We start from the raw sequence: 22,367 nt of genomic DNA, 5'->3' as shown, positions 1-22,367 counted from the left end.
ACTCTGAGGTCAAGGTCAAAGGGTCAAATTTGTTGGTATCAAAAAGAAAGGTCTTGTCACAAGGATTACACCTTAAATATGAAAGCCCTAGCACCAACTGTTCAAAAGTTATGGCCAAGGTTAAAGTTGGGTAAAATTTTGTAAAACTGAGTCAAACATGTAGTGTATCTCAAACTCCAAGGTCAAGGTCAAATATGATGGTACCCAAAGAAAGTTCTTGTCACAAGGAATACACATGTGAAGTATGAAAGCCATAGCTCCAACCAATCAAGAGTTATGACGGACAGGGCAAAAACTATATACCCCCGAATCTTCGATACGGGGAAATAAAAAAAAAAACCGGTTTGTTAACTTTTTTCCAGAAATAAACTGTCTCTGGTCTTCTCGGAAATAACTGCAAGGGCATACACCCCCCTCCCTGTCGTTCCCGAAGATTTGAACAGTCTATAAAATTGCATAATTTACGAAGAAAAATAACTTTTTTCCGTACCGGGATTTTTAAATCTTACCATGAAATCTTTGGTATTACGTAGCGTATAAAAATATCCGGTACCTAAGTCAAGAAGAAGCACATGTTGGAAATATGGATAGAGTAAGATTATCTTATAAGAAAAATGAAAAAGTTGTGTTGGGTAAGTTTTTCTTCTTGATAACTTTTACATAAGACTCTTCAATGTACCTAACATTTATCAGAGACGTAAATAACGCTATTATTTATGTCTCTACATAGTTGACCAAAAAAAAACAAAAAAAAAAAACGAAAAAAACACATTTTCTATACTCTCGTGTATCTTGTTTAAGGATGGAGGACTAATCTCAGCGAGATCCGTAGAGAATAAAAATTTTGGTCTGGTATTTCTACGTAGAAATACCAGACCAAAATTTTTATTCTCTACGGATCTCGCTGAGATTAATGGAGGACATGTTCTGTATGAATTGATAAACAAATCCTGTAAGAATTTTCATAACTTGATAACTTTGACAGTGAAAATAAGTTAAGTTAACCTGGTGTATGATCAATGAAAATGTGCATAGTGCAAGTCAGTAAAATGATTCTGAAAACTGGAATATAAGATATGTATTAGTAACACATTTCATAAAGTCTGTTTTGTGTTAAGTACATAATTCCTTGTGATGTACTTTTTTTTTCTTTTTTCCATATCTCTTTTAAATGTATACTGAATGAGTGTCTTGAGTGTCTTGAATTCTTAGAGTACAAGTTTTTCAGTCAGATTTGCTGTGCATAGGCATTATCCCTTGTTATCCTATGTATTCAAGCCACCTTTTTTCACTATACAGTAGCTGTATTTTATTTTGATTTGGTAGTTATGTGGTTCTGTAACTTTTCAATGTTTTCTGACCCAGTTTTAGACAATTTTGGAAATGTTATATAAGTGATGATTGGTGCCGACAATGGATTGTCGGTTGTTTGGAGCTCTTTCATGCTACTAACTCATTACTTAACAAATGTCACTGGTATCCATGCTTTGTTGATATTTTTACTGCCATGATTGAATGTAGGCCAGTCCGGCTGATAGCAGACAATTAATGGACAATTTTATGGGGTTTTACTAGAATCAGAAAAATACAAACAATACAAAAGATCTGTAAACTTAATAATAAACAGGAAGATGAGTCCACTTTTTGGATAATTACTTTTTTTAATCTTGTAATTCCAAGAAAATAATTCAAATACAAGGTAGGACTAATATCAGTAATATTCCCATTCATTATACACTGTATTTAATGAGGAAAGAAAAAACTCAAGAAAAATCTTATTTTCCAATTTATTTAGAGAAAGAAACTAAATTATAAATGTGATAATTAATTAAATGAAGGCTGTGTAAAAATCTGAACTTGGATTAAATATGTTTTTGGATATTTATTTCATTAAAGAAAAAAATCTTATTATAATCACTTGTTAATTGATAATGTGCAGCCAATTAGTACTGATAATTGATTATGATTTTTGTCTGATTGCCCATTACTTTGTTAAATATTTTACATTTACATGAATATCATAAATAATGTGGTATTGTACATCTTCCCTGTATAACTGTTGTGGAAATTACTCATATTTTATAATGTACTTTTAATTTGATCATACTGATATAATTGTAAATGCCCCCTGATCAAGGACCCTTGATTGGTGAATAAACAACATCAAGTTTGAGATAAAAAGGTTTGATTGTACCTCGTATGCACTTTATAGTGTTCCAGAATGATTAAAACGTATGATAAATGTACTAATTTATCGAAATGGCCATTGTTTTTCAGCACATTTCACAAATGGCAAAATAGCTGATACATGTGCAAAGAAGATACACTTTGGATACTTTCAAGGAGATCAAGATGACAGAAAATATAAGGACAAGAAGATGTTGGTAAGTGTATGTTTCCAATAAGTTTTGTTTATGTATCTTAAAAAACTGATTAAATATAAATAAGTATGTATTATAAACTGATGGTATATTTTATTCCGTCACATATTAAGTATGTATAAAAAATAGTATTTTGTGACTTATCCTCGAAAGGCTATAGAATAGTAACACAAGAACTTTCTGTCTATCATGATATAGGACTCATCATCATATATAGATTTTGTAATTATTCAGTGGTCTTATTATGTCACTCAGAAATGATTAAGCTTCTGGCTCGAGTAAACAAGTATACTGAATGTGATTCTAAATATTCTCCTGTCTGATAATAACATATGTACACACCAAATGTAATCATGATTATGCCACATGTACACACTAAATGTATTCATGATTATGCCACATGTATACACTAAATGTAATCATAATTATTCCACATGTACACACTAAATGTAATCATGATTATGACATGTACACACTAAATGTAATCATGATTATGACACATGTACACACTAAATGTAATCATGATTATGACACATGTACACACTAAATGTAATCATGATTATGACATGTACACACTAAATATAATCATGATTGTGACACATGTACACACTAAATGTAATCATGATTATGCCACATGTATACACTAAATGTTATCATGATTGTGACACATGTACACACTAAAAGTAATCATGATTATGCCACATGTACACACTAAATGTAATCATGATTATGACACATACACTATAAATGTAATCATGATTATGCCACATGTACACACTAAATGTAATCTTAATTATTCCACATGTACACACTAAATGTAATCATGATTATGCCACATGTATACACTAAATGTAATCTTAATTATTCCACATGTACACACTAAATGTAATCATGATTATGACATGTACACACTAAATGTAATCATGATTATGACACATGTACACACTAAATGTAATCATGATTATGACACATGTACACACTAAATGTAATCATGATTATGACATGTACACACTAAATGTTATCATGATTGTGACACATGTACACACTAAATGTAATCATGATTGTGACACATGTACACACTAAATGTAATCATGATTATGCCACATGTATACACTAAATGTAACCATGATTATGACATGTACACACTAAAAGTAATCATGATTATGCCACATGTACACACTAAATGTAATCATGATTATGACACATACACTATAAATGTAATCATGATTATGCCACATGTACACACTAAATGTAATCTTAATTATTCCACATGTACACACTAAATGTAATCATGATTATGCCACATGTATACACTAAATGTAATCTTAATTATTCCACATGTACACACTAAATGTAATCATGATTATGACATGTACACACTAAATGTAATCATGATTATGACACATGTACACACTAAATGTAATTATGATTATGACACATGTACACACTAAATGTAATCATGATTATGACATGTACACACTAAATGTTATCATGATTGTGACACATGTACACACTAAATGTAATCATGATTGTGACACATGTACACACTAAATGTAATCATGATTATGCCACATGTACACACTAAATGTAACCATGATTATGACATGTACACACTAAATGTAATCATGATTATGCCACATGTACACACTAAATGTAATCATGATTATGACACATACACTATAAATGTAATCATGATTATGCCACATGTACACACTAAATGTAATCATGATTATGCCACATGTACACACTAAATGTAATCATGATTATGACACATGTTTACACTAAATGTTATCATGATTATGACATGTACACGCTTAATATAACTAGGAACACCTTGTGAATGGTACATATATGTACCTCCTGTTTTGCAAAGGACAGGTTTCTAGGCTAAGCTCTATATCCCATTGCTCTTTTTTTTAATTTAATGTAAACTGGTCACAGAATTTCATGGTAATATATTGGCTTATCTTACAGAGACTCTAACCAAGTCTTCTTAACCTTTTTTTAGCTCACCTGAGCCGAAGGCTCATGTGAGCTTTTCTGATCAAAATTTGTCCGTTGTCCGTCGTCGTCGTTGTCGGCGTTGTCGTTGTTGTCGTTGTAAACTTTTCACAATTTCATCTTCTTCTCCAGAACTCCTGGGCCAATTTCAACCAAACTTGGCACAGAGTATCCTTGGGTGAAGGGGGTTCAAGTTTTTTCAAATGAAGGGCCATGCCTTCTTCCAAGGGGAGATAATCATGAATTCATGAAAAATTAATGGCATCATTTAAAAATCTTCTTCTCAAGAACCACTGTGCTTGAAAATATGAAACTTACATGGAAGCATCCTCAGGTAGTGTAGATTCAAGTTTGTTCAAATCATGACTCCCGGGGGTAGGGTGGGGCCACAATGGGCGATCAAAGTTTTACATAGGAATATATAGGAAAATTCTTTAAAAATCTTCTTCTCAAGAACAGCAAAGCCATGATTGGTCATATTTATATGGAATCATCCTCAGGTAGTGTAGATTCAAGTTTGTTCAAATCATGACCCCCGGGGGTAGGGTGGAGCCACAATGGGCAATCAAAGTTTTACATAGGAATATATAGGAAAATTCTTTAAAAATCTTCTTCTCAAGAACAGCAAAGCCATGATTGGTCATATTTATATGGAATCATCCTCAGGTAGTGTAGATTCAAGTTTGTTCAAATCATGACCCCCGGGGGTAGGGTGGGGCCACAATGGGCGATCAAAGTTTTACATAGGAATATATAGGAAAATTCTTTAAAAATCTTCTTCTCAAGAACAGCAAAGCCATGAATGGTTATATTTATATGGAAGCATCCTCAGGTAGTGTAGATTCAAGTTTGTTCCAATCATGACCCCCGGGGGTAGGGTGGAGCCACAATGGGCGATCCAAATTTTAAATAAGAATACATAGGAAAACTCTGTAAAAATCTTTTTCACAAGAACAACAAAGCCATGATTGGTCATATTTACATGGAAGCATCCTCAAGTAGTGCAGGTTCAAGTTTGTTCCAATCATGACCTCCGGGGGTAAGGTGGAGCCACAATGGGTGATCAAAGTTTTACATAAAATACATAGGAAAAATTTGTAAAAATCTTTTTCTTAAGAACAGCAAAGCCATGATCGGTTTTTTTTAATGAGTGCATCCTCAGGAAGTGTAGATTCAAGTTTGTTTAAATCATGACCCCCCAGGGGTAGGGTGGGGCCACAATGGGCGATCAAAGTTTTACATAGGAATACATAGGAAAAAGCAAGCCTTTTAAAATCTTCTTCTGAAGAACAGCAAAGCAATAATTAGTCATATTTAAATGCAAACATCCTCAGGTAATGTAGATTCAAATTTTGTTCAAATCATGACCCCCCCCCCCCCCCCCCCCAGGAGAATAGAGGGGCCATAACAGGGGATCATAGTTATACAAAGGAATACAAATGATATATCAATAAAAATTGTCTTCCTAAGAACAGCATAGCCATTATTTGTCATATTAATTCAAAAGCATCCCTTTGAGGTATAGATTCAAGTTCAAATTAAACCCCCCCCCCCCTCGAACCACTTTTATATCAAAACTTTTCAAGACTCAACTGATTTCTGCTTTTTCCTAGCCAGAGTGCTCAGGTGAGCGATGTGGCCCCTGGGCCTCTTGTTTAACAAATGGATTACTTCAATGCACAGGTTGCAGAGACCAGTGAAATGTCATATGTAGGACAGAATTATGGTCCTCTAGCCAGTACAGTACAGAGAAACTGCAAGTGGGTGTCAATGAAGCTTTATTTTTGTAAATGTTAAGAATTTATCATATAATCATTATAACAGGATGTCTAATATTAATCTAATGTAAGAATAAATTGTGCTAAATGCTAGGGGGAAAGTCTTTGTCATTCCATTGAAAGTGATTTTACTTGGTATTTATACCCCCCGCTTGAAAAGCAAGGGGTGTATAGGGATGGTGATGTCAGTCCATCTGTCTGTTCGTCTGTGCTCACAGTACCTCTTGTTTTTGTTGCTGTTCATTTTTGTTTCAAAAATAAAATATCAATACTTTGAACTGTTAGGTATAATGTTGGTGTGTTATTAGATATTATGTTGGTGTGTTATTAAGTATAATGTTGGTGTGTTATTAGATATTATGTTGGTGTGTTATTAAATATTATTTTGAGGTGTTATTAGGTATTATGTTGGTGTGTTATTAGGTATTATGTTGATGTGTTATTAGGTATTATGTTGATGTGTTATTAGGTATTATATTGGTGTGTTATTAAGTATTATGTTGTTGTGTTATTAGGTATTATTTTGGTGTGTTATTAGGTATTATGTTGATGTGTTATTAGATATTATGTTGATGTGTTATTAGGTATTATGTTGATGTCTTATTAGGTATTATGTTGATGTGTTATTAAGTATAATGTTGGTGTGTTATTAGATTTTATGTTGGTATGTTATTAGATATTATGTTGATGTGTTATTAGGTATTATGTTGGTGTGTTATTAGGTATTATGTTGGTGTGTTATTAGATATTATGTTGGTGTGTTATTAGGTATTATGTTGATGTGTTATTAGATATTATGTTGATGTGTTATTAGGTATTATGTTGATGTGTTATTAGGTATTATGTTGGTGTGTTATTAAGTATTATGTTGGTGTGTTATTAGATATTATGTTGGTGTGTTATTAGATATTATGTTGATGTGTTATTAAATATTATGTTGTTGTGTTATTAAGTATTATGTTGATGTGTTATTAGGTATTATGTTGATGTGTTATTAGATATTATGTTGATGTGTTATTAGGTATTATGTTGTTGTGTTATTAAGTATTATGTTGTTGTGTTATTAAGTATTATGTTGGTGTGTTATTAAGTATTATGTTGGTGTGTTATTAAGTATTATATTGGTGTGTTATTAGGTATTATGTTGGTATGTTATTAGGTATTATTTTGGTGTGTTATTAGGTATTATGTTGGTGTGTTATTAGGTATTATATTGATGTGTTATTAGGTATTATGTTGATGTGTTATTTATATAATAGTATTGTACTTTGCATGCACTATGCCTAAATAGTAGTCAGGGTTTGACACATGGTGCACGAGCCGGAGGCGAGTGCACTATGTGTCAAACCCTGACTACTATTTAGGCATAGTGCATGCAAAGTACAACACTATTGTTATTAGTATGCTGACTGTTGTATAAAAACGACAATATTTTCTCCCTTTCCAATGTTTCATCACCTCTTACATTCATGTTAGTACACCCCTATTATGCCGTCACGTTGTGCTACATGTACGTCATAATCTTTTGTCTTTAATATTTTGAATGTTCCATGTACAGATAGTTGAGAAATTTAGTTGTGTGAAGGGTAAAAAATTGCAAGATACTATTTTATAAAAATTATTTTGTTTATTTTTTTTTCTTTTAGTGTAAAATCTTTGAAACTAAGTTTATATATATTATAATTCAGTGTTATAGATAACGGCGTCTGTAGCGTAATCGGTAGCGAGTCGGACTGATAATCTTGGGGTCGTGAGTTCGATCCCTGGTGTGGGCGCTGTCGGATTTTCTTCAGAAAAAGAAGCCGTGCTCTATTTCGGCATAGTATGCTTACTCTATATAAATCCTTAGACCACTATGCGAAAATAGTTGGGTATTGACTATGTAGAGACAAACTGACAGGAAGCATAATAATAGGTATTATATTGATGTGTTATTAGGTATTATGTTGGTGTGTTATTAGGTATTATATTGAAGTGTTATTAGGTATTATGTTGGTGTGTTTTTAGGTATTATATTGATGTGTTATTAGGTATTATGTTGGTGTCTTAGACAAAACAACAGGGAAGATGAGGATATGTGATGCAGAAATCTTTCAAATGCACCCCAAACCTTCAGGTAGGCCAAAAATGATTGTGTCTTTTGTGTAGTTTTACAGTAAAGAGGTGAATAGAAAATGTAAGTATTTGGAAATTCTGTATTTCTTGATTTGAAAATGCATGGGGGCATAATTGTTAGCTTGTCTTTTTCAGATATTGATGATGATGAAGAGAAACTTGTATTACCCTCGTCAGTTTCAGAAAAGAGTTTTAAAGAACAGGTACATGTAGATAACCTGAAAATACATCATGTTTTCTGGTCTTTTTAAATTGGGCATTACTTGTTGAGAGGATGTCATGAACAATGGCTATTAGAAAAACAGAAACAAAACTTCCAGTTTCCTTATACTTCTATATAAAACTATAATGCTTCCTAGATCTTTTGAGATGAACAAACAAAATTAAATCAATGTAATGTACCAAATTTGATGCAAAATTATAGAACTGAAAATTTATTTTGTTGTAGTTAACTCTCTTATGATGACAGATTTTTATATGAATTCATGCCATTGTAGAATGACATGCTTACAAGTGCCTTTGGAAGCAAAAAGAAGCAGAGAGCATTGGAATCAAGGCTGAAAAACCAGATCAAGGGGAAAGCGCTAGATAAAGCCCTAAGCTCCGTCATTAGTCAGGCCTCTACGTTAAAACCAGTACAAGTGGAAGGTATCAGATATAACTACTTCTATTAATCAGTAATACTTCTGCTTAAACATCTGAAAGGGTTTATACAGGCTATATGTATATTTTTTCATCTTGCATGTGATAGCCATTAGAGGTAAATTCTGCAACTTAACATATTATGCAACATAACATACTTTGCGATTTCTCAGCATTAGTACTCTTAAATTAGCTGATGATTCTGTAAGTATGCTAATTTGAGGAAAGAAAAATCCCAGAACTGATCCAAAACTTTGTACAGTAAAACTTGTCTAATGTTGTGCATTTCAAAATCTTGCCTATTATGATGTAAACTTTAAGATTCCCTTTTAGTAAATTCAGTTGATTTAAATGTTGTCTAATCTGTGATGTTGTCTTGTCTGGCCAATTTCTACGGAACCAGAGATGGACTGATTAGAGAAATTTTACTGTAGTTGTTTACCAACATAGGAGTCTTAGTTGTACATACCAAGATCCATTATTGGTGAGAGTGAACTTTCATACAGTAGAACTTTTCATAAAGAAATTCATATCTCTCCACAGACAATGACACAAATCCAGACTACGCCATTATCCCTCCGATGAACAAGGAGGCAGCCACACCTAGAGAGGTCTATAACATGGACGACAGTAAGTCCTAGTCTGACAACATTCTTTAAAGGACATTGTGTTTATTTTTTACTTGATTCATTTCCATGTAAATACATTTAAAAGTTTTTTAAAGTTTAAAAATATACATTTGGATCATTTAATTTTTAGATGAGGTGATGAAAATTAATGGGTAAGGCAACTGTAAATCTTTCTTATAGGCTTGTAAACAAGTTGTACTTGGAAACATTATGTTTTACTTGTAGTTGTCCATCCTAATGATAAACAGTCAACAGAAGAGGCATCCAGGGTTTTCTTTGATGCCACAATAGATGATATCCAGCAGTGGAGAAAAGAAAATAAGTAAGGCTGGGTTTGATTGATCAGTCAGTGAGAACAAGCAAGGCTGGGTTTGATTGATCAGTCAATGAGAACAAGTAAGCTGGGTTTGATTGATCAGTCAGTGAGAACAAGTAAGGCTGGGTTTGATTGATCAGTCAGTGAGAACAAGTAAAGCTGGGTTTGATTGATCAGTCAGTGAGAATAAGTAAGACTGACTTTTATTGATCAATCAGTGAGAATAAATAAGGCAGGGTTTGATTGATCAGTCAGTGAGAATAAGTAAGACTGGATTTGATTGATCAGTCAGTGAGAACAAGTAATACTGGATTTAATTGATCAGTCAGTGGGAATAAGTAAGACCGACTTTTATTGATCAATCAGTGAGAACAAGTAAGGCTGGGTTTGATTGATCAGTCAGTGAGAATAAGTAAGGCTGGGTTTGATTGATCAGTCAGTGAGAACAAGCAAGGCTGGGTTTAATTGATCAGTCAGTGAGAACAAGTAAGCCAGGGTTTGATTGATCAGTCAGTGGGAATAAGTAAGACCGACTTTTATTGATCAATCAGTGAGAATAAGTAAGGCAGGGTTTGATTGATCAGTCAGTGAGAACAAGTAAGGTTAGGTTTGATTGATCAGTCAGTGAGAACAAGTAAGGCTGGGTTTAATTGATCAGTCAGTGAGAACAAGTAAGCCAGGGTTTGATTGATCAGTCAGTGAGAACAAGTAAGGCTGGGTTTGATTGATCAGTCAGTGAGAATAAGTAAGACTGGGTTTGATTGATAAGTCAGTGAGAACAAGTAAGGCAGGGTTTGATTGATCAGTCAGTGAGAACAAGTAAGGCTGGGTTTGATTGATCAGTCAGTAAGAACAAATAAGGCTGGGTTTGATTGATAAGTCAGTGAGAACAAGTAAGGCTGGGTTTGATTGATCAGTCAGTGAGAACAAGTAAGGCTGGGTTTGATTGATCAGTCGGTGAGGTTCTTCACATTCAGTAGAAATATTCTACTTCTGAATCGGTAAATAAGTAGTCTACAGCCATTTATTTGATTGTATTATTGAGTGAGGTATTTGTCAGCAATTTTGTGTTAATAGTTTATAATAACAATGTTTTAAGGTTAACTTAATGAAATCAGTTGGAGACTTGGAGAGGGCTTGTATAGGCGATGCCTGCTGCACAATCCATTTTGTTTTATTACATAATAAAATATGTTCAAATCAAATCGAAATTTCCAAAAGGAGTTTTGAATACTTATTGAAATCTAACAATTCTTGACATGTTGTAGGTATCCACAACAAATACTATCCCTGTTAAGTAGAATGTCAAAGTCCGAGGAGCGCCGAACAGAGCAGGCAATATATATCACATACTTGTACTACCTTATACACCTTCACAACCTTAAACACAAGCAGCTTAGAGAGAAAGGTGAGAAAAATTTATATTATAATGTCTGAAATTAGTTTGCTCTTAGGTTTCATTAATAAAGTACAGTGAAACTGTCAACAAAAATCTTTTACAACCACATATCATCAAAATATTGGCTATCAAAGAGGCCTTTTCCAAAAAAAAGGAAAGTACTAATGAAATTATCCTTTTGATCCTTTTACTTCAGAATCAGTAGAAGTCATGTTTTATTAATAGCCAGTATTGGAGTAACTCTGAAAATCATTTCATGCCACATAATTTATGATTTTTTTTCACCTTGACCTTTCATCTTTTAGCCTCAAAATCAATAAGTGTCTCTCTGAAGTAAGACAGAGTCATCACCTAAAAGCTTGAAGAAAACAAAGTTATCATATGGAAACTATTTTATGCAGTATATGAATTTCTTATCTTGCCATTTGACCTTTTGACATCAAAATGAATAGGGATCTTCTTCATGTCATTTGTATTCATGACATAAAATTTCCTTGCAAAAACTAAAGAAGTTGTAGAGATTATCATCTGGAAAGCAACATGTTACAGACAGAGAGAATGATAGTTAGACGGATGGATGGACAGACCCAAATTAATATCCCCCACTTATAGAAAAATGGGGGACAAAAATATGTTTGCTTTGAATTTCAACTGAAAATGCCTTGTTCTGATGCTGTATTGTAGACCCCCTTCCTAAAGAGTGGCCAGAACCCGTCAGGTTTCACATACTGAAGAAATTTACACAGGGGGTCGGTGCCAGACAAAGGTATCATAATTTGACAGTTGAGCTGGTGTTCTACCTAATTAAATGAATAACCAATGTCAAATATATCTGCAGTCTTGCTCATTTCAATTCTTCTGATTTAAACATTCAGGTATCTGATAATAAGAAACATTTTTTTCTTGGCACATGATTTTTTAAAAAAATTCAAAATTAATACAGAAAAAAACATTGAAATACATTTTAAGTGTATTTGTTTGCTTTATATTCTTTATAAAAATGTTTTGTCTCCTTTTAGAGTCTTCACTGCCAGACTGAAGGATAAACTGGTATCCTCTATATTGGTTCTCTGCCTGTACCTGGAAGAATTTTCCATGGATCTAACAAGCCTTCAGAAAGACCTAAACAAAACACATGAAAAGTAGGAGCTATTATTTTGATCGTATTGCTTCATTCGCATTACTTCCTCATTTACATCAGTATGTGAACTTAATTGGTAGTTTTAAAACAAGAATAACAAAGCATATTTTTGGTAAAGAATGGAAAATCCTGACATACATTTTTGCAGCGAAGCGATTTATAAAAAAGTGTAAACTGTTCCAACTCACTTTATACCGTATAAATTGGGTATATATTAATTTCATTACTTATGATTTAATTTTCATTCATTTAGTGTAAGAAAAAAGATGATTGCCCTTAGAAAATGACTTCAAATTGTACAAAATTTAAATGTAACGTCAGACGCATTGATACATTTTTGACGCAAGTCATTGTGATGTAGGGAACCCAATTTATACGATATAAAGTAAATTTTTTATCCAATCAAATACTGCATCAAAACCAGAATTAAATTATTATAAAATCAAAGCAAATCAACTCTTAAAAATACATGTATATATACATGTATTTATATCAAGAAATTGCATTCAAAAAATTAATCAATTTTAGTTTTTATATTTAGAAAAGGGAAGTCATTAATACTGACATACATAACTTTTACAGACTGACGAGGCACTGCCAGGTTCTTGGATGCACCACAAAATCTAAGAAACTTGACACAGATGACGGGGGCCTTATTGAACGCTGGGCAACCCTCTCCCTCCCCCTCAATCTGCCTCCACAAAAAGGGGGAAAACGAAAATCTTCTAGATAAGCAACAAAATACAGAATTATAGCCGATTGTATTTATGATACTGTGAAAAAGAACTGGTGAAAAAGGGATTGTATTTAAATATTCCAATGTTTGATCCTTGATCATCATTCCGACATCATTTGTGAAAATGGACTGTTCCTCCTTCTTGTCAACCAGACTGACTTTGTCGTGTAAGGAGGTTGATACACGTTAATTAATTTTATTAATGAACATCATAGTATATCCAAGTTCTGAGGATCATGAAATAAAATGAAACCAAATACTGATGATTCAAATCGTAAATATGCTCAAGGCAGACCTGCTTAACTCATAAGATTGCAATCCGTAGTTTTCTACCAATTTGTCCATAAGATTCAACTTTTATGCAGAAAGGTTTCTACTTTCAATCTGGAAAGTAGAAGTGAATTCACATAAAATGATTTTACAGTGTGACAAACTGGCCAACTACACAAGTACTGGTGCAAAATTATTTCCATAACTACCATGTCAATTTCGGACTTGACATTTATGCCTGTCTATTGTACAGCTACCTGTGATAAAGATGCTTGAGAATTCTGCTATGATTTTCTATCACTCAAACATTTGTACTGCTTCATTTTTCTTATCCAAAATTTTAAAACGAAAAAATGGTTGAAATTCCAAAATCAGGGGCCCGTTTTACAAAAGAACCTACAACTAAGACCAAAATTAAATCATGCTGACTACTTTCTCTTTTACATTGATTTAAAAAGGAATTTAATCTTTTTAAACAGAATTTAACAAGATATTTAAATGCTGAAAGGGGCCCCTGGAGAATTAGTGTAATATTAGAGGGTAATTAGAGGTTCAAAAATTGTAAACATTACAGGTAAATAGGGGGAGTAGGCAGATCTGCTGAGGCTAACAATCAATGAGATACCTACATTCAATTTAATGACATAAAATATCTTCATCTTGTCCATACAAATGTTGTTATTTTGTAACAATTTACAGTGGAATCCTCATTGTTTGTAGCGGACCACAATATTCTTGGATTTTTCAGGGTCATACATAACCACAAATTTACATCCCCATGGACTTTCTGTGCCAGTCACCTCTCGTGTTGTTTACTGATTCACTGAAAGGGGTACTAAATTTAATTGCAGTATTGCCAAATCGGTAACATCATTGGATACCCACGGATGATCTCAACTTTTATTCAACATGATGCCTAAGAGAAGAGATCACCCGTGGGTATTCGATGATGAATCAGTAAGGATGTAAATTTATTGGTTTCTTTTAAATGTGTGAATAACACTGGAAGGATTTTTTTCTGGAAGCATCGATTTATCTGCCAGGTTGCTGTCCAAATTATGCTACTTGGTCTTGCCAACCACAAAAATACTGACGGTGGGCACATGACGTCCGTTATTAAATGACAGAACATCATTCTAGTCCAAGGCAAAACAACAGTTAATCCAAATGTTAAAACAAGGAGAAATTTAATAGATTTTTTTTTAATTTAAAAGTCAACCATTAAAATGACAGACTTGTAAACTTTAAAACTAATAAAATATATGTTTACTATATAACAACAGGTACAGTCTTGTTTTAAGTTCAAACTGTAAGCTGGTAACTAAGTAATAAATGTTGATTACAAAATAAAACAACTTTGCATGATTTAAAACAATGAACACTGCAAGATATAAGTTTCCTGAAAAACACAAAATAAACAATCCAAACACACATAAACAATACAAATTCTATGTATAAATGTGCCTTATATATAACATATGTACACAATAAAACCCCAAGAACTCAACTCCAACAGAATTTTCTTTAATGAAAGACAATGGATGTCATGTTGTGACTAGTTCAGTAACAAAATAAAGGGGGACTGACTAAATAGAGGCAAACACCCAAAAATCTCAATACTTCACAATCACATCATGGCACAAATTGTTTATATTTTTGTACTTGTTAACCTAAATTATGACTAAATGTAAATAAAAGTGCATTTATAAATTTGTGTGGAAATATTAAAATATATTAGAGACAAGAATAATTATTACCAGGTCAACAAAATAACAATAAAAACAAGATTTTACTAAGGAGAACACTGCAAAGTGCAGCGCTTGTCAGACGAGATCTATCATACTAGTGAAAGACTTGTACTCAACGACTGCACATGGTCATATCTAAAATATGGGAGGTAGACCAAATGTGACTCACCAAAACTTAAAAATACAGAGAAAAGGAGAATTGTGCTCATTCATTGTTAAATTAAAGCATAGTAAAATACATGTATACAGCAGCTAGATATAGAGGGTCTTGAAACCTTCTGTATCTAATTTTTAAAAAAAAAAACCTAGGCTAATTGTGTCTATTAAAAAAAACCTAGGCTAATTGTGTCTAATAAAAAAAACCTAGGCTAATTGTGTCTAATTAAAAAAAAATAGGCTAAACAATATACATAGTCAGTATGACTAGTCTACTAGCTGGCTTAAATTCAACCCTCCATCAGGTTAATGTAAATGCACAAAACTAACTGTTTGCTGAGCTTAGAAGAAAAAACAATTTAAAAGTGGGCAAGATGGTGGACCATGAACACTAAAAAACCAAACTCTATAATTTAACAAAAATTTTTACATTATACTTGTTTGTAAGAAATATTGATACAGATATGCATTCTTAGGTACTTAACATTGTGATAAACAATTTATAGCAATAACAGTTTCCTCCTAGTCACAGTTACATGTAAAAGAGAAGTAAAAGGGGGAGACAACTCCTGCTCTCAAACCACTTTATACCAGTCCAGATGATTCGACTCGCATTGATGGGAATGGACTATATTTGTTAGAGTGCAGTAACAAACAGACTTGATGAAATGGCATGAAGGAGATGGATACACCTGAACACTTTTCCTTAATGCCCGTCGATAGCTTTGAGAAATTTCTGATGTATTAGACGAGGAATTACTTTATGTCTGAAACAAAATCATTTTGAAGTTAAAAATGTGAACTTGTTCCGATATACATATTATTTCATTTCCTCAAACAGTTCTTTCAAAGGAAAATATATCAATTATAAACTTAAAAGCAATAAAAAAACTTAAAAAAACAATTAATTTTAGGTAAAAATGATCTAGATCGGATACTGCTTTTCCACGCAAACTGCCCAAGTTAGCAATAAATTCATATTTGCAATTTTAAGTCACCATTTAAAAAGCAGTTGTAATTAAAGTAATTTGTTCATGACAGCAAAAACAAAGACCTGTATTTTTGTAGCCATACCTGAGTGGGATGATGTAGTGACCTGTATTTCTGTAGCCTTACCCGAGTGGGATGATATTTTGACCTGTATTTCTGTAGCCTCACATGAGTGGGATGATATTTTGATCTGTTTATCTGTAGCCTTACCTGAGTGGGATGATATATTGACCTGTATTTCTGTAGCCTTACATGAGTGGGATGATGTATTGACCTGTATTTCTGTAGTCTTACCTGAGTGGGGTGATGTATTGACCTACATTTCTGTAGCCTTACATGAGTGAGGTGATGTATTGACCTGCATTTCTGTAGCCTTACATGAGGGGGGTGATGTATTGACCTGTATTTCTGTAGCCTTACCTGAGTGGGATTATATTTGACCTATATTTCTGTAGCCTTACCTGAGTGGGGTGATATATTGACCTGTATTTCTGTAGTCTTACCTGAGTGGGATGATATTTTGACCCGTTTTTCTGTAGCCTTACCTGAGTGGGGTGATGTATTGATCTGTATTTCTGTAGCTCAATCTGAGTGGGATGATATTTTAACCTGTTTTTCTGTTTTTTTCTGTTTTATTGACCTGTATTTCTGTAGCCTTACATGAGTTGGGTGATGTATTGACCTGTATTTCTGTAGTCTTACCTGAGTGAGATGATATTCTGACCCATATTTCTGTAGTTTTACCTGAGTGGAATGATGTATTGACCTGTATTTCTGAAGTCTTACCTGAGTGGGATGATGTATTGACCTGTATTTCTGAAGTCTTACCTGAGTGGGATGATGTATTGACCTGTATTTCTGAAGTCTTACCTGAGTGGGATGAGAGTAAAAATGAGAACTGGGAAGAACATTTTGAGATAAGGATAGGGAGTGAACCCAAATGCACACAGCACCACCAGCTGTAGAAGTTGTAGAACGGTGAAGAGATGAATCTTCCTCTGGGGGACACGTCTTATGTAGTGATTTGGGGGATAAGCACTCTGTAATAACACATATAGTGAGAATACAACGTAATGTAATAACAAATGTAGTGGCTGGGGTGGACACTTTATAATCAGAGATAGATAAGTGGTTATTCTTGATTATCTCACATATTTTTTCCTTCTCTTTTGATTATCTCCCCTTTGAAGAAGACATGACCCTTTATTTTACCAAAATTGTATCCCTTTCACCCAAGGATGTTTTATAGTAAATTTGGTTGAAATTGGTCCAGTGGTTAGCTAAAAGTGCTCATATCAATTTCCTAAATATAACCTTGAACTTGCCAAAATGACCTTGGTTAAAAAAGAGAGATATGCTCTGCTATTAAGTAATCTTTGAGTGAAATATGAACATACAGCCTACTTTTGATACACTGAATTTCTGGAGACAGTAGAAAAATGTTCAATACATCAGAAGAAAAAAGCTGTGATGAATAAAGGACACACACTGCACTACACAAACCTGTTCAAGTGTGTTATAAAATAAACATTTGTTTTTTATAAGCACATGTATTTATTATTTTTTTTCTCTCTACTTTATATAAAATAGGATTTTTTTTTGTTTACAACCATTATTAAAACAATACATTATCAGTTCAACTGACCAAAAAATTGCTTCAATACAAGAGATAATTCATTACAAGCAACCAAGATTTTAAATAAAAAAAATAGTAAGAATCTGGTTGGGGATTTCCCTTACTTTGAGTTCAATACTAGCAATGAATCAAAAGTAAGTTCAATACAAGTGGTGTAAGCTGTATGATGTTTCTCAATTAGAAAGTTATGAAATTGACATGAGCCAGTGACCTTGAACTTGTCAGAATGACCTTGGTCAAGATTATCCTCAGCTGCAAGTAATCTTTGTTTGAAACATCAACTTCCAACACTCATCCACAAGAGAGTTATGAATTGGACACAAATTTTATACTTTTTCTGCCAGTGACCTTGAACTTCCCAGAATGACCTTGGTTCAAGGTGTTGACACACCTTTGGGTCATGAAAATTCTTTGTACCAAGAATGAGCTTCCAGTGTTTTTCTATTATAAAGTGAAGTGTTCTAAATAGATAGACAGATGAAGTGATTCCTATATACCCTATAATACAGGAAGTGTAGGGGGGGGGGGGGTGATAAACCAATTGAACTAATTGAAATACCTGTTCAGTTATAAGCAGCATGATTCGTTCAAACAACTGGTTACCATACAATGCTGTGACACCAACATACAGAAATAGACCATACAGCACAGGGGTAGGAATATAAGCTAGGAAGTTCAGGATAAATAGGGATAGCCCAATTAGGATATGGGAAAAGATTGCTGTAAGTCGAGTCTCGCGTACTCTCACAATTCTGAAAATAATGAAAATTAATTGATAAAACACAGAAAAACAAATCTTTCTTATTGTGATTGTAAAAACACATGAATCATAAACTTTTTATTTGTTAAGCACTGCTGAAATATTGTTTGAAATCTTACATTTGGTATATGTGACCTTGGTCCACTCTCTCCTCCACATCAGCTAGAGCCCTGACATGGAGAGGGGAGTGAGGCAGTGCTGCATGGACCAGTGGAAAGGCCAGCATGCTCAGAAAGGCATTGATTACACCACAAACAAGGAGATCCCAATGGTAAGATGTACCCTTTTTTAACCTAAAAAACCAAAATCAGAGTGTCGTTAACTGTATTGATATCTTCTTCACATTTTTTTAATACAAATGACTGTATGTTACTGTTCACCTTATCCAATTTCAATATGGCAGGTTGTTGCCTGATATAACCCAAATTTTACACTTACTTGTATTGTGGAGCATTGACAAGTGCTGCAGGCACATACTTACTTGATTTGTGGAGCATTGACAAGTGCTGTAGACGCACACTTACCGTACTTGATTTGAGGAGCATTGACAAGTGCTGTAGACACATACTTACTTGTTTTGTGGAGCATTGACAAGTGCTGTAGACACATACTTACTTGTTTTGTGGAGCATTGACAAGCGCTGCGGAGATGTTTTGATCCATGAAGAACAGGAGTGACAAGCAGAAGCCCAGTCCCATGGCACCAAACACTGCCCCAACTGACAGCTTATAAATGGGAACCAGTTTAAAAACATCCAGTGATAATTCACCCGGAATAAAACTACTGTCCACTGAAAAATAAGTAGTTAAAAGTACTCAGCTAGAGCTTTGGAAAGGAATGAAAAATGTGAACATTCCTCATTATATGTGAAAGTAATAAGTTATATCCCCTGTACATATATGAGATGAACAAAGAAGAATTTACTGTATACAGGGTTATTTTCACCCCGTGTTATTTTTGCCATTTTACACTTGCAAACAATTTTGCCCCATTTTAAATTCGCCCAGTCACGCTTCTGTTTAAGAATTTATATTGTTTTCTCTGAATTAGGCCCGTTTTAAATTCGCCCACCTGTGACTAGGTGAAAGGGGTGAAAATAAAATGGGGGCAAAAATTTCCCCTTATACAGTAATGAAATGTGACCAGACCAAACTAGGGCATGAAAAACTCTTAGACAGGTGCTTTACTGTCATAGCAACAGTATCTGCCAAAGCAAACAAATCTGCCTGACTATAAAATCCCTTCCCTTTTAAAACATGCCTTTGCCTCCTGAAAAACCAACTGCAAACCAGGCTCAAGCCTGTCATTGATAGGAAGGTAGTAAATGCTACAGACCATATCAGGATTCAAACCCTGGCACCCTGAACTCTAAGTCAGGTGCCCTACCAACTAGGTTATCTGTCAAAGGTGTGTAAATCTGTATAACTGCCTGAAAATGTTACTCACATGTTACATCCCTGAACACATAGGATCCAAAGAAGCTCATAATGATAACTGCCACTGGGAGGGAATAGTCAGCTAACAATTCCCTCTTCCCAGCATTCAAATAAGGACTGAAATCAAACAATGTTCTTAATGGAAATAAAGATCTTCAAATTGTTATCATACATGACACTCAACAGTGTACCCTTAAAAATTCATCTGCTCCTGAAATTGCCACATGCAAATTTTCTATATGTCTGTTATGTTATTTGAAACTTTTTCACAGACCATTTCAATAAACATACATCAAGCATAGTAGAAATAGTTAAAAAAAAATTCCTTGTAGCTCTGCATTTCAGCAAAAAGACAGATATGAATGCATAAAGTTTTAAATGACTTTACTCTTGAAATAATTTGGCAATTTTTTTTTATCCTTCATACACATTTATGATATGATGGAAGTTATATAAATGCCAAAATGTGGTAAAAATTTAAGATGCTACAAGAACATTTGTATATCAATTATTCTCATTCCTTCCAATGTTGATTACACTGTGAGCTATTAACCTGGTATTTTCGCTCAAAGATGTAAAATCACTTACGTCATAGTAAAGTTATATAAGGTGACACCGAGCCAGAGTGTCCCCAGCAATAACAGTAAGTATAGCAAGCTGACGTCTCGTTCACAGACATCTCGAGAAGCTGTACTGTTCACCACAGATGTGATCATGTTCGTTACATTCGATGCTACTGAATAATTCACTGTGGAACTCTCTGAGGAGGTGACCAAGGAGCAAGCTGGAATGTTGTAATGGGCTCCAAAGTCTACAGGAAAAGGAGGGTTGTGAATATATATGTGATGTGTATGTACAGTTGATCTTCATTATCTTTAACTTCCATATCTTTAATACCATAGATATGTCTAAGTGAATGTAAACTCGAAACTGCTTTTTGGTTATGTTTTTTAACCTCTATATCTCAAATCATCTGATATCTGAAGTAATGAGTTATCAGATATATAAGTTTTCTGGGTTCCATCGAGTTCGAGATGATGAGGTTTGACTGTATATGAACATATGAACATAAGGTCCAAAAATAAAGTAACACCCCCCCCCCCCCCCACCCTTGCTCCTTCCTAAAAATATCAATTAAAAAAAATTGGCTAAAGCCTGTTTTCATGTGAAAAGCCAAATGGTGAATTAACAAATATTTATACACATATCATAAAGTAAACTTCACTACATCCAAGCACTTAAGACAGTATATAACATTTCCTTTCAAATCCTAAATAATTGCATTTTTTCATTTTGAGTTTTACCATATAACATGTATCTGAGTGCATGTTTGTACAAGTTTGTTTAATTTGGTTTTACTGTTGAATCAAACCTGATGACAGCTGACAGCAACTGAGATTATCAAATATGTAAAAAACAGTCAAACCTCATTATCTCTAACTCAATGGGACCAAGAAAATCCCAGGATTCAAGAAAATGAGGTTAAAATACATGGAGGAATTAGTTGAGTTATCCAATTCACTTCTACATATCCATGGTATTTGAGATATCGGTGATCAAGATACAGAAGTTCAACTGCATATATATTGCCAGCAGAAAATATCTTTTCATGATAAAGATAAACCGCAATAACAAGATTCTCTCTATCATTATCAGGCAGATGTGTTCTAAAATCTCTCAACACTGCATCACTTTCAAATTTAAACCCTAATTCAAGGATAAGGTGAAAGAAATATTTCAATCAAAAATAAAAAATATTTTAAATGTGCTTACTGCTCACAGCATCCTTGAAAGCATCAACACAGAATGCAATAGATATAAAAACAGCAAAGATCTCTTCTGATGATCTGGAACACAAAAATCAACAAATCAAGATATCCTTTCAATAATTCTTCTCCATGCCTTTTGAAAAGAAACATGATCAAGATAAGTTCTATTTATTTTCTTTTTATCAGTTTGTGAGCAGATGAAAGATGTCCTCTGTTCATCATTAATGTACAAATATTTACAGTAAAACTATCAAAGAATCAATTATGTTTTATTTCAATCACTCTAATAAGGCTATCATTAAAAATTTTGTTGTTTGATGTACTCTAACCCACAAAGTAGGTAAGTAGGTAGGTTTTTTTTTTTTTTAAATCATCTAACACATTGATAAACATTATAAATATTACAGACTAAGCAATTTATTGTTGTTTTCATAATACATCGGACACTACTGGTAGACAGATTT

At 33.6% G+C, this 22,367-nt stretch overlaps 2 protein-coding genes across 6 annotated transcripts in view; one reads left to right on the top strand and one right to left on the bottom strand.

Moving 5' to 3' along the window:
• Window positions 1-578: 578 nt before the first annotated feature.
• LOC133172930 (DNA-directed RNA polymerase I subunit RPA49-like) lies at window positions 579-13,397 on the top strand. The gene is made up of 12 exons (XM_061307782.1): window positions 579-632; window positions 2,278-2,384; window positions 6,066-6,142; window positions 8,191-8,276; window positions 8,411-8,478; window positions 8,773-8,923; window positions 9,461-9,547; window positions 9,772-9,868; window positions 11,131-11,270; window positions 11,946-12,027; window positions 12,281-12,403; window positions 12,985-13,397. Exons 1-12 carry the CDS (start codon window positions 584-586, stop codon window positions 13,133-13,135), a joined length of 1,218 nt encoding a protein of 405 aa, XP_061163766.1. The 5' UTR covers window positions 579-583; the 3' UTR covers window positions 13,136-13,397.
• A 1,302-nt stretch (window positions 13,398-14,699) lies between these two features.
• Window positions 14,700-22,367, bottom strand: part of LOC133172916 (solute carrier family 4 member 11-like) — a 50,284-nt gene continuing 42,616 nt past the window's right edge. For all 5 annotated transcript variants that reach the window (XM_061307753.1, XM_061307754.1, XM_061307755.1 and 2 more), the window contains 8 exons: window positions 21,908-21,981; window positions 20,723-20,945; window positions 20,145-20,251; window positions 19,314-19,488; window positions 18,818-18,991; window positions 18,498-18,690; window positions 17,173-17,342; window positions 14,700-16,079 (listed from right to left, as the gene is read on the bottom strand). In XM_061307753.1, the coding sequence (XP_061163737.1) occupies window positions 16,019-16,079; window positions 17,173-17,342; window positions 18,498-18,690; window positions 18,818-18,991; window positions 19,314-19,488; window positions 20,145-20,251; window positions 20,723-20,945; window positions 21,908-21,981 (1,177 nt within the window). In that variant the 3' untranslated portion in view covers window positions 14,700-16,018. The remainder of the gene's footprint in view (window positions 16,080-17,172; window positions 17,343-18,497; window positions 18,691-18,817; window positions 18,992-19,313; window positions 19,489-20,144; window positions 20,252-20,722; window positions 20,946-21,907; window positions 21,982-22,367) is intronic.

This window comes from Saccostrea echinata, unplaced genomic scaffold (assembly GCF_033153115.1).
Source record: "Saccostrea echinata isolate AGI-Se365-2 ecotype Australia unplaced genomic scaffold, CSIRO_AGI_Sech_v1 ptg000056l, whole genome shotgun sequence".
In the NCBI taxonomy this organism is placed as follows: domain Eukaryota; kingdom Metazoa; phylum Mollusca; class Bivalvia; order Ostreida; family Ostreidae; genus Saccostrea; species Saccostrea echinata.
Note: the sequence above shows the minus strand (reverse complement) of the source record. Positions and strands in the feature narration are given on the sequence as shown.